Source organism: Corvus kubaryi, unplaced genomic scaffold (genome assembly GCF_017639235.1).
Source record: "Corvus kubaryi isolate FWS band 111438036 unplaced genomic scaffold, C.kubaryi_AGA036_p1.0 37398, whole genome shotgun sequence".
NCBI classification, from domain to species: domain Eukaryota; kingdom Metazoa; phylum Chordata; class Aves; order Passeriformes; family Corvidae; genus Corvus; species Corvus kubaryi.
In genome coordinates this window covers 14925653-14939552 of record NW_024581137.1, presented here as the reverse complement: position 1 = coordinate 14939552, position 13900 = coordinate 14925653, and the positions used below count along the sequence as shown (strand labels likewise).

At 41.7% G+C, this 13900-nt stretch overlaps 1 protein-coding gene across 1 annotated transcript; it reads right to left on the bottom strand.

Annotated features, from left to right (window-relative positions):
• Positions 1-447: 447 nt before the first annotated feature.
• Positions 448-4286, bottom strand: LOC121671808 (C-C chemokine receptor type 4-like). Its single transcript, XM_042044031.1, has 3 exons — positions 4233-4286; positions 3579-3810; positions 448-2320 (listed from the first exon to the last, which is right to left on the bottom strand). The coding sequence occupies exon 3, from the start codon at positions 2302-2304 to the stop codon at positions 1234-1236; it is 1071 nt and encodes a 356-aa protein (XP_041899965.1). The 5' UTR covers positions 2305-2320; positions 3579-3810; positions 4233-4286; the 3' UTR covers positions 448-1233.
• Positions 4287-13900: the final 9614 nt, after the last annotated feature.

Sequence of the window (13900 nt, the reverse complement as noted above, 5' to 3'; positions counted from 1 at the left end):
GGCACTTTATTACTGACAGTGTAAGAAAATAAGTCATCTGGCTTATAATAAGTAATCCGAATGGTTGTTGTCCAGCAAAAAGACACACCAGAAATATCTTCTAATACATATTTTTCAACTCCTAATTTGTCTGCTGCCACATTACTGATTTTTTGCCTTTTAAAATTATTCTTGAGCCAAAATCTAAACACTGCTGTGTGAGTTTCCTTCCTATTACAGATCTCTGAGTAATTAATATCCTGTGAGCAACTACTGGGGTTGCACTGTTTGCATTTTGCTGTTATCAAATGCAGGGATTCTTTGTGTGGTTTCTAAGTTATGACAGACCCTTTCTACACAATCTCTGTTGTTACTTTCTTTTGTTTTGCCAGATACATCTTCAATGAATGAAAATTGAGTCTTGGAGTTAAGTACTTTTGGAACAAAGAACATTCACTTTAAAATACATGCTTTTAACCAAGATGCTTCAAATTTATTCACACATGCTGGAAAATAAGGGTTTTTTTAAACACTTTTATTCAAAAATATTCAAAACACTTTCTATGTTAATTAAAATACAGAATTGCTATCCTGAATTACAGTGATAAAGTAATTCAAAATGCCTATATATACACCTACGTATAGGCATATATGTCAACCTGAGAGAAAACGCACCTACAACTCAAAGTAATGGCTTTTCCTTGTGTCTTTGTGCACAGAGAGAATATATTTTCTCCTTTTTCTTAATGACAGAGGGTATATCATCCCCCTTGAAAGGAAACATTTAACAGTAGCAAGTACTGCTGATAGCTACCTCAGTTATGAGTGAACAAGTCCTACACAGATCAACTGCAGAGTAAAAAAAATACGGTAATAATCATCCTTCTTGAATACAGGAGTATGTTTTCCAAGTGCATGTGCTGATGACAAGCTGCTGTCTTACCTCTGCCCCTCCATGCAGGCCAGTGTCTTGATGCTGGTGAAAAAGAAGCCACGCAGTGCAGTGCTTTGCACAGAGCTGAGCAGTGATTTGTAATCACAGCAGAGAAACCTTGCGTGTCTGTCTCCCATGTTTCACATTTGGGACACCTTCTGTCATAACACTCAGAAAGTCTAGGAGCACAAATAAAGCTGAAGTGAGTAATTATCTGGCACTAGCTTATTGTTAAATGTATCTGCATTTGCTTAGCTTTTCAAAGTTCCTGCTGTTGTCATTTTGCTTGCTGCTGAGTTCAGTGGCTGGTCTGAAACACTTTACAGAGCGTCTTGGTCTCCTGTCGACTGTGTGTGGAATGAACTGGTAGATTCAGTGTGGTAGGTGATGTGAACTCCACACCACTTGCAAAAATACCCAGGTAACTGCCAGTTCTTAAAGAGCATCTTCAGGTACTTCTTAAATTTTTCCCCCATGAAGAAGTAGATGACTGGATTGAGGCAACAGTGAAAAAGGCCGAGGATTTCTGTTACCTGGAAAGCATAGTCCAGACTCCTGCTCACTTGACAGTCTCTAATGACTCCCATAAACTCCAGCAGTTGTAGGAAAATAACAATGTTGTAGGGGGTCCAAAAAAAGAAAAACACAACCATGACAGCAAAAATCATCTTCACGGCCTTATTCTTTTTGTCATTTCTACAGTGAACTAATGTTTTAATGATCATGGAGTAGCAAAATGTCATAATTATAAAAGGGATTAGGAGCCCTAAAATGTTGATTTCCAAAGTGGAAAAAAGCTTCCATGTTGTGAAATTGCCTGGAAATCTCGGCTTGCAGGTTGTATAATTATGTTCATTAAAAGACTCTCTAAATACAAGCTCGGGAACTGAGGCTGAAAGAGCTACTAGCCATACAACAAGGCTAGTAATCAAGCCATGGAAGGCAGTCCTTGCTTTCAAGGAAAACACTGCACGAACAATTGCCAGGTATCTATCTATGCTCATAAGCATAATGAAAAATATCCCGCTGTAAAACCCAACCAGGTAGATCCATGAAATGATTTTACACCAGGGAGTTCCAAAAACCCATTGGTCTAGTGTGAAATAAGACCAGAACGGCAAGGATAAAACGAAGAGCAAATCTGAGATGGCGAGGTTTAGCAGGTACACATCAGTCATGCTCTTCAGCCTCTTGTATTTGAAGAGGACCACGATGACCAGAATGTTTCCAACGAGCCCGACCAGGAATACCAGGGAATACAGAACAGGTAGGAAGGAGGCTGCAAACTTCCTGACGCTTTCCTTACTGCATGGTTTTGGAGCATCGTTGTAATTATCGTAATAGTCGTAAAAGGTTGAGAGTTCAAGGGACTCTGTACTTGAAGAACTCATGTTTTTTTCCCCAGTTCTGAGAAGAGAGGAGTATAAAAATGTCAGTGACTTTCAGTGCGTGAAGACCATGTGGTTACTCCACAGACCTGAATCACGAGTGACTGACTCACAGCTCAGCACACGACTCACTGCAGGTTCTCAGACATTATGTAAGCATTATGGGATGGGTGCATGTGCACACTTGAACAAAGTACTGTCCTTAGCATGCATGTACTTAGTCCTTGCACTATGGTGCAACTTGCACGTCAAGCACAAATGGATGTTCAAATGGATGAGAGGAAAGCAAACAGGAATGAAAGATGTGGGCCACAGGTGTCAAATCAGAGAGGGTTAAGCCCCGTGTAGAGCAAAGTAAAAAGCAAAGCCACTGTTCATAGCAGTTCAGAATTTCACTCATCCACCTTTCCCATCAGGCATATGCCACCCACCATAAGAAGACAGTGATAAACATGCATCAGACTTTTCTTATGAAATAACATTTACTGAAAGCTGCCATGAGGTTTCAGTAAGTGCTATTTTCGGTGGCTAAATGAATAACAGGAATTTTTCATGTTCTTTTCTAACAGGCAGATACAGAGTTTTAAGTGATGTAAGCTGGACACAGGGAAAATATATTGCTGACTTATGAATCTGTGTGTTATTCACATCACAACATCATTCTTTTAGCCTAACATACCAGAAATTCTGAGTTCTGTTCTTACTTGTGTGTATTGCTCACGTAACAAGTGGCGTTTTTTTAGCCTAGCATACCAGAACTCTAAGCCTGAGCTATGTTCTTCCCCTTTGTCTTTATTTTGTGAATGGAAAGCAGAAGAGAAGTGAGTTTCATTGCTTTACTTGTCTTTGCCATGTGTGTTGCTGCTACATAACAGCAAAAATAGACTATCATTAATCTGAGACCTACTGTATGTAGTCCCAAGCATGACACCTTTCCAGCCCACAGTTCTGTTCCATTCTACAGAGAGAGGAATTTAATATTATTTACAAGCCACAAGGACAAAACCATTTGACACCAATGGTGTAGAAATGACAGCTTTGCGGCAACTGCACCCAGACATACCTGAATCTAATCTGGGTTCAGCATATCTTTGAATTCTTAAAAGCATATTTGCTCACAGAATACACCCACTTCTGATGATGCAAGAATTCTTAAAAACTGCCTAAAAAATTACCTGAGCGGCTATAAAAGGTAAATGAAAAAGCATTACATTCACACATATCATGAGTATACATGATACACAAATGTCTGAGGAATTGCATTTTAAGAATTTTACCTTTTCTCCTCCTTTCTTCCCAGATGATGTGAAGAAGCTTCTTTGCTCTAAAGGTGCAGAATCACTTGCTTCTCATCAGGTAGCTCTGCCAGAGATGTGCTACCCACACAGCAGTATCCACCAGCTGCAAAAAGCAGATGCCACTAGGTAGCTGTGTCTCTTAGCGGAAGCTTCGACTTCCTTAGATTATATCACAAGTACTTCTCTCCTCAGTGCTCATCAGAGACAGTCCCTTTAAGTCAGAAATAGAATTAAACACGTCTTATAATGTTTAAAAAAAACAGTTTCCACTGGGAGACTGATTACTGAGTTAAAGCAGCTTCATCTCATCCAACAATCATTAAAACTGATGTCACTAAGCATAGATGTCACTCATCTCTCATTCAACTGAAACCTCGTTCTTTTCTTAATCTCAGAAAAAAATAATCAAAGAATCATCTGTAGTGAGCAGAGAGGAGGCAAGCACTTGGTAGGTGTGTGGGAAGTGTGTTTCTAGTCCTTCTCTGACAGATAACTGATTTTGCAAGTTGCACTATGTAATTGTAGAAGAAAAAACTATAGATTTAGTGTAGGGAAGGCTCACTGTTGTTTGATCATCCTAACTCCTACTTCTCTTACTAAAAAAAGAAGTGAAGGCATGTTCATTCACACTACCTTTTTGCTTGATGTTTTCCATGGCAGGTTTTATATGCAGCAAATCCACCTCCTACCACTGACCAGCACAAAATGTAACAGTGGTCAGAACATCGAATAAGAAGTAGGATGTGCGCACGCGCGTGTGGTCTAAGGGCAGAGCATGCAACGTGCTGAGGTTTACCGTGGCTGTCACATCAGGAAGCTCAACAGCTTCTATGAATTTCTCTTGAGAGTGAGGTGGGCCTTATTTGTCTTTTGTGGGATCCTGAGAAGGGAGAAGAGAGCACAGAGAACATGTGCTAGTCAAGTGGGATGGTTGTGAGTCCTGCCAGCACAACAGCTGTGCTGGCAGCTGGCAGGTGCTGGTCTCCTCTGTTTCCCAAAAAAGGCCAGCCAAGCAGAAGTACAAGCCATTTCTCAACAGAGAAGCCTGCTTTCTCGTGATCAGGAGAAACTGAAGAGACAGGACAAGAAGCAGAAACAAGAAATCTACAGAAGATGGTAGTGAGAACAGGAAGATTCAGACATCTCTGTCCACAAGAAATTGTATGTTTTCTTGTTCACTCTCTGGTGTTTTTCCAGACACAGGTATAGCTTTTGTTCAGTTATGCTATTTGCTGCTATCTCATGTCTCATCATGTCAGAGGCACTGTTACACTGCCCAATAACTTATGTTTGGCTGAAAAGCTTGATGTGAAGACAGTGGGACATGTGGGATCTACTGGTTTCAGGTTTTGCCAGAATAAAACAATTGTATGGGAAGGACCCTGTCAGTCATCTTTCACAAGATGCGTCTGTGGAAATTTTTAAATCAGTCTGTGGGAGATGTTCCTTCAGTGCAAGTTATTGCTCTGCAGATCATCTACATTTTCTCTTCAGCTTACTAGCAGTCCTTAAAGGATGTGGACATCAGATAAGCAGACAACAGTGTTGTACCTGTTTCATCAGCTCTGCTCACAGAAACTCAAAGCTGTTCCTCTTGATGTTCTTTTGTCTGTGTAAGGGCCCCATTAATCTCTTCTTTGACATCTTGTTGCACTAGGCCCACAAGTTCAGCTTTTTACCCACAATAACAATGAAATTTCTTTAAGTAGATGCTTTTCAGGAAAAAACACCTCTTGCTCTTGACAATGCTCTCTTAGGCATTGATGTTTCTTAGTTCTGGCTGTAATTTTTTTCTCCTCAATAAACCACCATGCATCTGCATGCTTATCTTGTCCCACTCATTATTTTCAGCTCTATCAAACCCGGTATCTTCTTTTAATTTCATCAGTGGCGATTTTTCTTGATTTCCAGATGAAGAGGTGAATAGAACTGAATCCAGATATTATATCTCTCGGACCCTGTAAGAACTCCGTTTGGCTAAGGAATGATTTCCTATCAGCAGCAACATTTTGCGAGATGTGTTGACCACCATCAGCAACATTTCGAGACCTGTCCTTAGCACACAGGCCACACTTCACATATGCTTCTGATCTTTCAGTCATACTGTTAGCAGGGAAAAAGTCTGCAGCCATATGAATTCCAGTTTAGTATGATCCCTATGGCACTGGCCTGAAGAAAGCACCTACCTGGCACAGTGCCTCTTGCCCAGTCCTTCTTTGGAAGCCTTTCAAGTAGCAAATGCACCTGCCATAATACCAGTGCACTTCATACTAAATCACCAAAGGGGAAGGTCTGTCTTTGTAAGGAGACTGAGCAAGAGTGTTTCTGCAGGAAGAGGAATGCTCAGCCACAAAAAGAGAAGAATGTTTATGGCTACAGATACTGAAAACTTGTGATGTGTGAACTCCAGAAAATGAAGATTAAAAAATATAACTGCCAGTTCGTGAAAATCAAGAGGATGTGAATAAATCCTGAAATACCTTCTGATGGTTTACCAATGAACAGGGTTCCTGGGAGAGCCTGCAAGGAAAACTGTGGTGAAAACAGGAAAAAATAAGGGCAAATGAGACAGTGCAGAAAATAGAGGGAAGGTGGTGTGAGTGCAGGTCCTGCAATTGCTTGGAGAGAAAGAACAGTGGAAGGGACTGAGTGTAACTATAGTCTGCAGTAGGGGAGCTCTGAGGTCCCCTTCTGACATGGCAGCCTGTCTTTTTCAGCTGCTTCTTGGAGAACCTGGCAGAGACTAAGAAAAGGAGAATGGCAGGAGATGGCAAGATTAAGGGGAAAGGGGGAAGGGTTCTCAGTGGTGCTGCTGTAAAACTAATGGTTTTGCAGGGGAAGCGAAGAAGAAAAGAAGTCATCTTACTTCTTTACTAAATGGTATCAGGATATGTGGCACTGACCAAATATATCATGAGTGCACAGGGGTGGACCAAACCTGATTAGCCTGACTGGAAGGAGATTAACCTTTTATATGGGATGGTGTTTGGGGGGGGGGGCACATTAAATACAGCAGGATACAATACAATATTAATATAAATTTTAATAAAAGCAAAATGCGGAACAACCTATACCATAAAAAACTTTGCTTTTCACCAAAAGATTATTTCAGCCACTCCCATCTTTTATGGGAAGTCTTATGATTAATTTGCCATTTTACAGGAGGCATAGGACTCTTGCCCAGGGAAGGACTGGAGATAGACATTTACCTAACCCACTAGGCTGTGAGATACTCACTACTGGTATGCCAGTGCACCATCCATTCTGTCTGATCTCAATGCTGGCCAGGGACAGATGATTCAGACAAGTCCTCCTTTGGAAGACGCTTGCCCAGGAGAGAAGCAGATGACAGTAAATAAAAAGGGACCACTAATTGCAAGAATGAGTATTTTGATTGATTGTGTGGATCAGCGCGGGATCCATGCTGCCACAGATGGGCAAACATTTACCTTTCTCATCAAAGCATTCTCTCCATCAGGTGGCCAAGTCCTTCATGCATGGTCAGGCCTTGTGTGATTCTTCTTTTGCAGTTCAGGTGAATTTGGATTGCAGTTTGCACGTCTCTAGCTCCCATACTTCCTTGTTAGCAAAGTGTTTGTTCTACCAGCTAATTGTACAGTTCCTTTCTTTGTAATTTTTAATGCATTCCAAATTTCCTGTACATGACTAAAACTGCATCATTCTGAGAGAGAACTTAAGAAGGGAAGTGAGTGATTTCCCTGTTTTAGAGACAACCCCTGTGTACACTGTTTCTCAGGTGATTCATTCACCATTTATTCAATCTTTTTGAAAGCATGTATTCCCTTTGGCTAAGATAGCTGTTTGTGCTGACAAGGAAATGATTTAAGCCAAAAACATATTTTGCTTGCTCAACACTAAGCTGCAATTCCCCTCATCTTTTTTTCTTTCAGGGGACCAGCCCTGCACATTCTACTGTTTGTATCCACTGGTGATTCTGTGAATGGTGTCAGTCATCCTTCTCCTCGGTCTAATTTCCTTTCTTTCCACATGCCGTGCTTGCAAAACTGCTATAGACAGAACTCCTCATTAAAAAAAAGAACTGAAAATTCTCACCTCAAAAATGACAGAAACAGTCATTTTATATGCCTAATTTTACTAAAAATAAAAATCACTAATGCAAAAAACATGAGTTTTGCTCTTCTTAACTGTGAAATGGCACAGCAGGGAGCTTTCCTTGTGATGCTCAGCGATCTGTTAAATGTTACCAAGCTGTTTCTACAGGTAGGTGAGAAATTTGGGCTGTTTCCACTCTGAGGAGCCGTTGATACCTGAGATTTAATTTTTTGTTTTTCCTAAATGTCCCAGCCATCACCCAACCATCACTATGAGGTCCTCTTAAAGGACGTTTTTTCTGAAGAAAAAAAAAAAGACAAGGCAGTGGTGAATAGCAGAAGTGTTCTCAGGCCACTTTTTTTGATGTTTATTGTGATGAGTTTAGATACAGAGGAATGATGACAATGTGGCAAAAAGGCTTTGGATTCTGTGTGCTTTGTGTTGCTGGTAGCCTTTAAAAGCTTATTAAATGCTTTTAAGGTTTATTAAATACAACAAAGACAGTAAAAGGTCTTCATTGGAGCACCTCTTTCATCTTTGTGATTCACAGGCTATTCTGATGTGTTATGTGAATTGTTGGTGAAACTGCCTGTAGTTAATTTTACATCTACAGACTTACATTTGCTCACAAGCAAATAAATGAAACCTCTGAGAAATTGATGTTTCTTCCATCAGCAGAATGTAGTGACTAATTTTTTCTTACTTTTCATAAATATATTTTTTACACTCTGTCTTTTTTAATCAGTGACTCCACTTGTTTGGCTGGGGCGCCCTGCTTTAACCATGAATGACTTTCAAGTCCAACAGGGTTTAATACTGCCACCTTCTGGTGGAAATGCAAGGAAAGCATTGACGCTAAAGATGGGCAGAAGGAATGAAGGAGCGAGCTTAGAGCAGAGGGTCCTGCGGGGGCAAGGCTGATTACAGGGATAGTGAGAGGGTGTGGTGACTCTGGAAATACTTGGCTCCCGGTGCTGTTGGCCTTGTGCAAAAAGATGCATACTACTGTCTACCATTGCCCCTTCTGAATCTGACCTGATCTGTAAACCCTGGCCTGTGCATTCTGTATTGTTTTTACGATAACTGGTATTTTGACCATCCCTTCACTGTAGCCCCCTGAAACCTGAACTACCAGGAGGATCTGGAGAGCAAGGCTCAGCAACAGGACCAAGAAAAAGGAACTGAACAAGAAACCAACTGAGGGTGAGCCTTAATGAGGGCTCCCTTGGAAAAAAACAACAACAAAAAGCTGATCACAGTATGAGGATACCTAATTTCTAAACAGGACTCCGAGGAGGAGAGGGACTACAGTAAAGCAAAGATTCATTGCAAAGGGGCTCTGAAGCCACTTGGGGGTTATGACCTGGTCCAATTTTAGTCAGCTCTGATACTGCCATTCCCAAAACAGGCAAACCCAGCTTTGAGTCTCCTCAGACACCTTCCTTCCAGGGCAAAGAAGATGTGAGGTGAAGGTCCTTCATCTGTACCAGAAGGCCTAGCATGATGTCCCTAGGAGGTGCTGAAAAGGCAATTCCTGTGCACGCTTAACCAGTTCCCCATCCCTGCCTGGTTACAGGCCATCAGCACTGCTGGTTGAGGCCCTTCCGGTGGGAAATGCTCCCCCTTGCTTTGTGCTCCAGCTACGGCCAAACTGGGATCTCTGTTGCTCAGCAATTGCCTGGGGCAAAGTGGGTGGCGAAGGGCCGTGAACAAAGGTGGTTCAACAACCTGCTCCAGGTGCGTTTCAGATTTACCATTTCCTTCTGGTTTGCTCCTGCCTGGTTGGAGACTGGAAAAATAATTGTTGCTGCAGCTCAGGGTTTCAAGGAGCTCCTATCTGTAAGGAACCGTCCTGGTCCGGGGCACAGGAGATTCCACGTGGGAGCAGTAGGTCGTGTCTGACACCAGGGGGAACTGTCTGTCAGAGGTGCGTGGAGCCACCGCCCCTGCGCTGCCTCAGCTTTGTCGGTGTCCTCCATCGTGCTCTGCCCCTACGGGCCGCTGCAATCTCTGCTGCCATTTCTCTGCCTCTCGGTGCCGCTGGCTTTAATTTTAATGTAGCAAATTTATGGGCTAAACGCGAACTCCTCGTGGGCAAAATGCAGCTTCTCAGCTGCCTGCACTATCCTGGGATATTGGACCTATGTGTTGTGGAACTGTTGTGCTGCAGCTGGATATGGAGCAGTGACAGATGCATGCAATGGATCAGAGACTTAACAATATGAGTGGGGTGGGAAACAGACTGTTCCAGTGACAGCTGCAGCTGGAAAGTGGATAATATCCCCTGTATAGTGAAACAGCAGTGCCAGGGTCCTTGCTCTCATTCTCTATCCCATTCACTACCCTCTGCCTTCAGTGATATAAAGTTCATGTACGTCTTCCTGATTGAAACATCATGGTCAGAAATTTGGTAAATGCAAACTGTTCTTCACAAGCAAACCATTTTCCTCATGTCCAATGGGGGTTATTTTACAGTATTTCTTTAGGGAGAGGAATGAAAAATGCAATATATTAACATTTTTGTGTCGAGTATTAGTGTAACAAGCAAAATCAGACAGGAACAGTCGGTGGACTTTTTTTCCCCCATACTGAAAACAATGTGTTAACACTTGCCCTGCCCTGTAAAATGCAGGTCTCAAATTTGGGTGTGTATGGTGAAAACCAAGTTCTTAGAGTTGCTACCAAGTAAATTAGGAAGTTCTGCTTAACAGTGGCAGCAGAATTACTGCCAACTTCAACAGAAACTGAATGTGGTAAGTGTCAGAAAACAATCTTTAATAGTTAGAAATTGTTCTCAATTTTTGCTTTGACTACTGAACTTGAATTTCAAACTAATAACTCTGGATGGCTCAGGTTTTCATTAGAATTTCAGGTGTCCTACAGAGTTAGGAAACTGAAGTGCAAACAGTAAAACTTCGAGCAGGACTATGTATGTTCTTAATACAGAAAATATTTCATTCAGTGGCTATTTTAGAAGTGGTGTGTCAATGGCCCTTGGCAAAGCACGGCATCATGCTTGGGCTATAACTGCAGCAGAAAGAATTTACCATCTAGGACCTGAAAAAGCAACAGTGGGTAGAGATAGTACAACTTCAGATTTTCTTTGAAAAATTCTCATTTGTTTTTTAGTGATAGCAGGACTTGGGGTTTGCATGGATCAGACTTTTTCCCTTGTGGTCCTGCTAAGACAAGGGCTTTGTATCACTCACAAGATCTCAGTGAGGGACTTCACAAAGATCACAGAGACAAAACGGAAATGAGAGAACTTAACCCATAACCCATTAATTAATTAATAGTTTCTCTGTGAAGAACATCATTAAAACTTCAGACTGCCCTGGGCCAGGACTTCAAATCCACTCCCAGGAAATGCTGAATCCAAAGGAAATATGTGGGTAGCGACTGGCTCCTTCTGATGCCAGTGTTGAAAATGACAGCTTTCACTGCTGAGCAATTTCCTAGGCCAATGTGATGCTTTGACTTGCTGCATTTCTAAGCTTTTTGTACAAGTTTTTTGTTAAAAAACCCAAGAAACCAGAGTGGTTAAAAAAAAAAAAAACAAAAAACAAGAAGAAATGTAAATCCTATTATTTTGGAACTGTGATGTAATATTTGATTGAGACAGATTCACAGTGGCACCTAAAAAATACTGATGTCCATGTATCTCCCTGCAAGCAGTTTGGCTGAATGTGTCTTGTTCATTCTATTTTTAAGTAGAACATGAAATACAGTCGTGAACCTGCCGAGGAAATTTGGATTCAGGTTTTATTAGTTCCTCAAACTGTAACCCAGCTGGAAAATGATTTATGGTAAATGTCAGTGTGATTGTCAAACAGGAAAAAAAGTTGATCATGATGAAAAATAAAGATGCAAAGATAGCTCATCACCCCTCAAAAACCCAAAGCCCAACACCCACCCCCCCCAAACCCAGAGGTTTCCTCCCCTCCTTTTTGCACAACCAAATACAATTAACTGGAAGTCCAGTTCTTAAAGAGACATCAATGGGCTCTCAGTCAGGCTTGAATGGTGCAGTGCAGCAAAGGGCAGCAATGCCGGTCTCAGCTTGCAGCTGAACCCAGACCTGGCAAAGTTTGTTACTTGCTGCTTTCAGAGCACTGGTATGTCCCATGGAGGCCAAAGTTTTTTAAAGAATAGAAGTTTTTTAAGTTACAAGAATACTCTTCCAGCTAATACCAAAAAAAAAAAAAAAAAAAGGAAAATGGTGATTTTGGTTTTCACTTGGGTTTTCAAAGATTTAGCACTGCTCCTATGAGGAGGAACCTGCATAAACCAGCGGTTTGTTGCAGAGCCCAACGCCTAGAAGCTCCCGAAGCTTTTAATCTCATACAAATGCTCAAATATTGGGCAATAAAACCATGAAAATAAATGGCAAACTTTATATAATAACTTGCAAATACATGGCATAAAACCTGATAATGTCATGCTGGCAATCCTTGAAAGTATTCCATTGCACAGTGTGGCAGAGAAGACTGGAGCACAGGTTGTCAGGAGGGGCCCTTGGCTTGTGTTCCGGTTTGGCCAAATTTAGAAATATATCCTCTGAGAGAAGGCACAACCACCCCTCCCCCACCAGGTTCGGGAAAAAAAATAAATTTTCCTCGAAGGAAAGTGAAGAAGATAAAACTATTTATTTAACAAACACACGGGAAAGGAAAATAATGTTAAATGGTAAAATCTTTTGCTGTAGAGGAAAAAACCTGGGAAAGCATTAGAGTCCTCCCTTTGGTCTCCTCGGAGCTGGGGCTTGGGCCGGGGCCAGGCCCTCTGTGCCTGGTGGAAAGTCCTCCTCATGTGCTCTGATGTTACAGCAATCAGGCAGTCCAGTAGAAAAGGGAGAAAATCCGGAATTCCAGAGAAGGAAAAGTTCGACTCTCAGCCTCTCTCTGGAGAACAAGAAACTGGAAAAACTGGCCAAAAGCTGACTGGAAAGCTGCAAGCCGGGTGCTTCCTCCCTCCCCTGCCCCAGCTGGGAAAAAAAAAACCTGCTATCTTTATGTGATCTTGAACAAGCTGCAAACTGCTTTGAGAAAGTTTTGCTCAGTTTTTTTCTTCCCCCTCTCAGGCTCAGTTTAGAGGCATAGAAAGGCCAATAATTAATTTCTGGGCATAGGCAGCGATATGGGATACACATCATAAAGTCACCCCAAGACAGCTTGGAAGTGAAGGATTTTTGCAGCTTGCAGGGGACCCAGGGCTGTCGAGGCAGTCTGACTCACAGTAGCAAGTCTGCCCTGCCAGAGGGAGATGCACCTGGAAGGAGAGGGATGCACTGTACTGTGACGGGTAGGATTGCTGGGGAACCCCTGGGGAGAAGCAGCAAAAGGCTCCTCATTCCTAGAGAGCGGGCATAAGGCTCTGAGTTTCCACCTTTCATTCTGAAGACAGCACATGGATCATATTTAAAGGAGCTTTTTACTCTTCCCACTCAGTAACTCACCATTGTCTGGAAAATCTAAGGGAAGTTAAATAAACCAAGCGCAATTGCCTTGCTCAGTTTGGCAATCCACCATCTTCAGGCTGACTTCATGCAGATAACTTCTTGTTTAGTCTCAGAACCTTCCTCTTTCTGTCTGCACATCTTGACATTTCTTTAAAAAAACATTGCAAAAATACCACTTCTTAAAATACCACTTTCTTGGGGGTAGGGACAAAAAAAGTTGCCACTTGATTAGGCAGACTGAATTTTAAAAAATAATTTAATTTCAAGTGACACTCGTGCTACACTTAGACAGCAAGTCTGGAGTGTGGAAGTCCACTTATAGCTGAAAATTACAAAATTAATATAGAGAATATATTTCCACCAAATACAAAGCGTTTTATGAAAAGGGGGTTTGGTTGGTTTTTTTTTTAGTGTAGAGGGTGATGAGTGTTCAGTAGCAAAAAATGGAATGTTTGTGTAATTATTGCCATTGGAAAATTGCTTAATGGACACACTCTCCTCCACGTTTTTTTAGAAACAAGATGGTACTAGGGTCCACAAGGAAAGGCCCTACTCCTCCCCCTGACACTCTGAAACAACTTTGTTGTGTTAGTTCAGAAGTGAGAGAGTTACTTTGATTTGAGATATTATCAGTTTCTTCAGTGTATAGAAATAGGGTTGCACTCTCATGGACTTATTTTGTAAGATTGGTCCTTGATTTTTCTTGTAAGGTGATCTCAGCTTCATTATTGGCAACAGTCCTTTTTCCCTTCACCTAACTCTAGTCCAC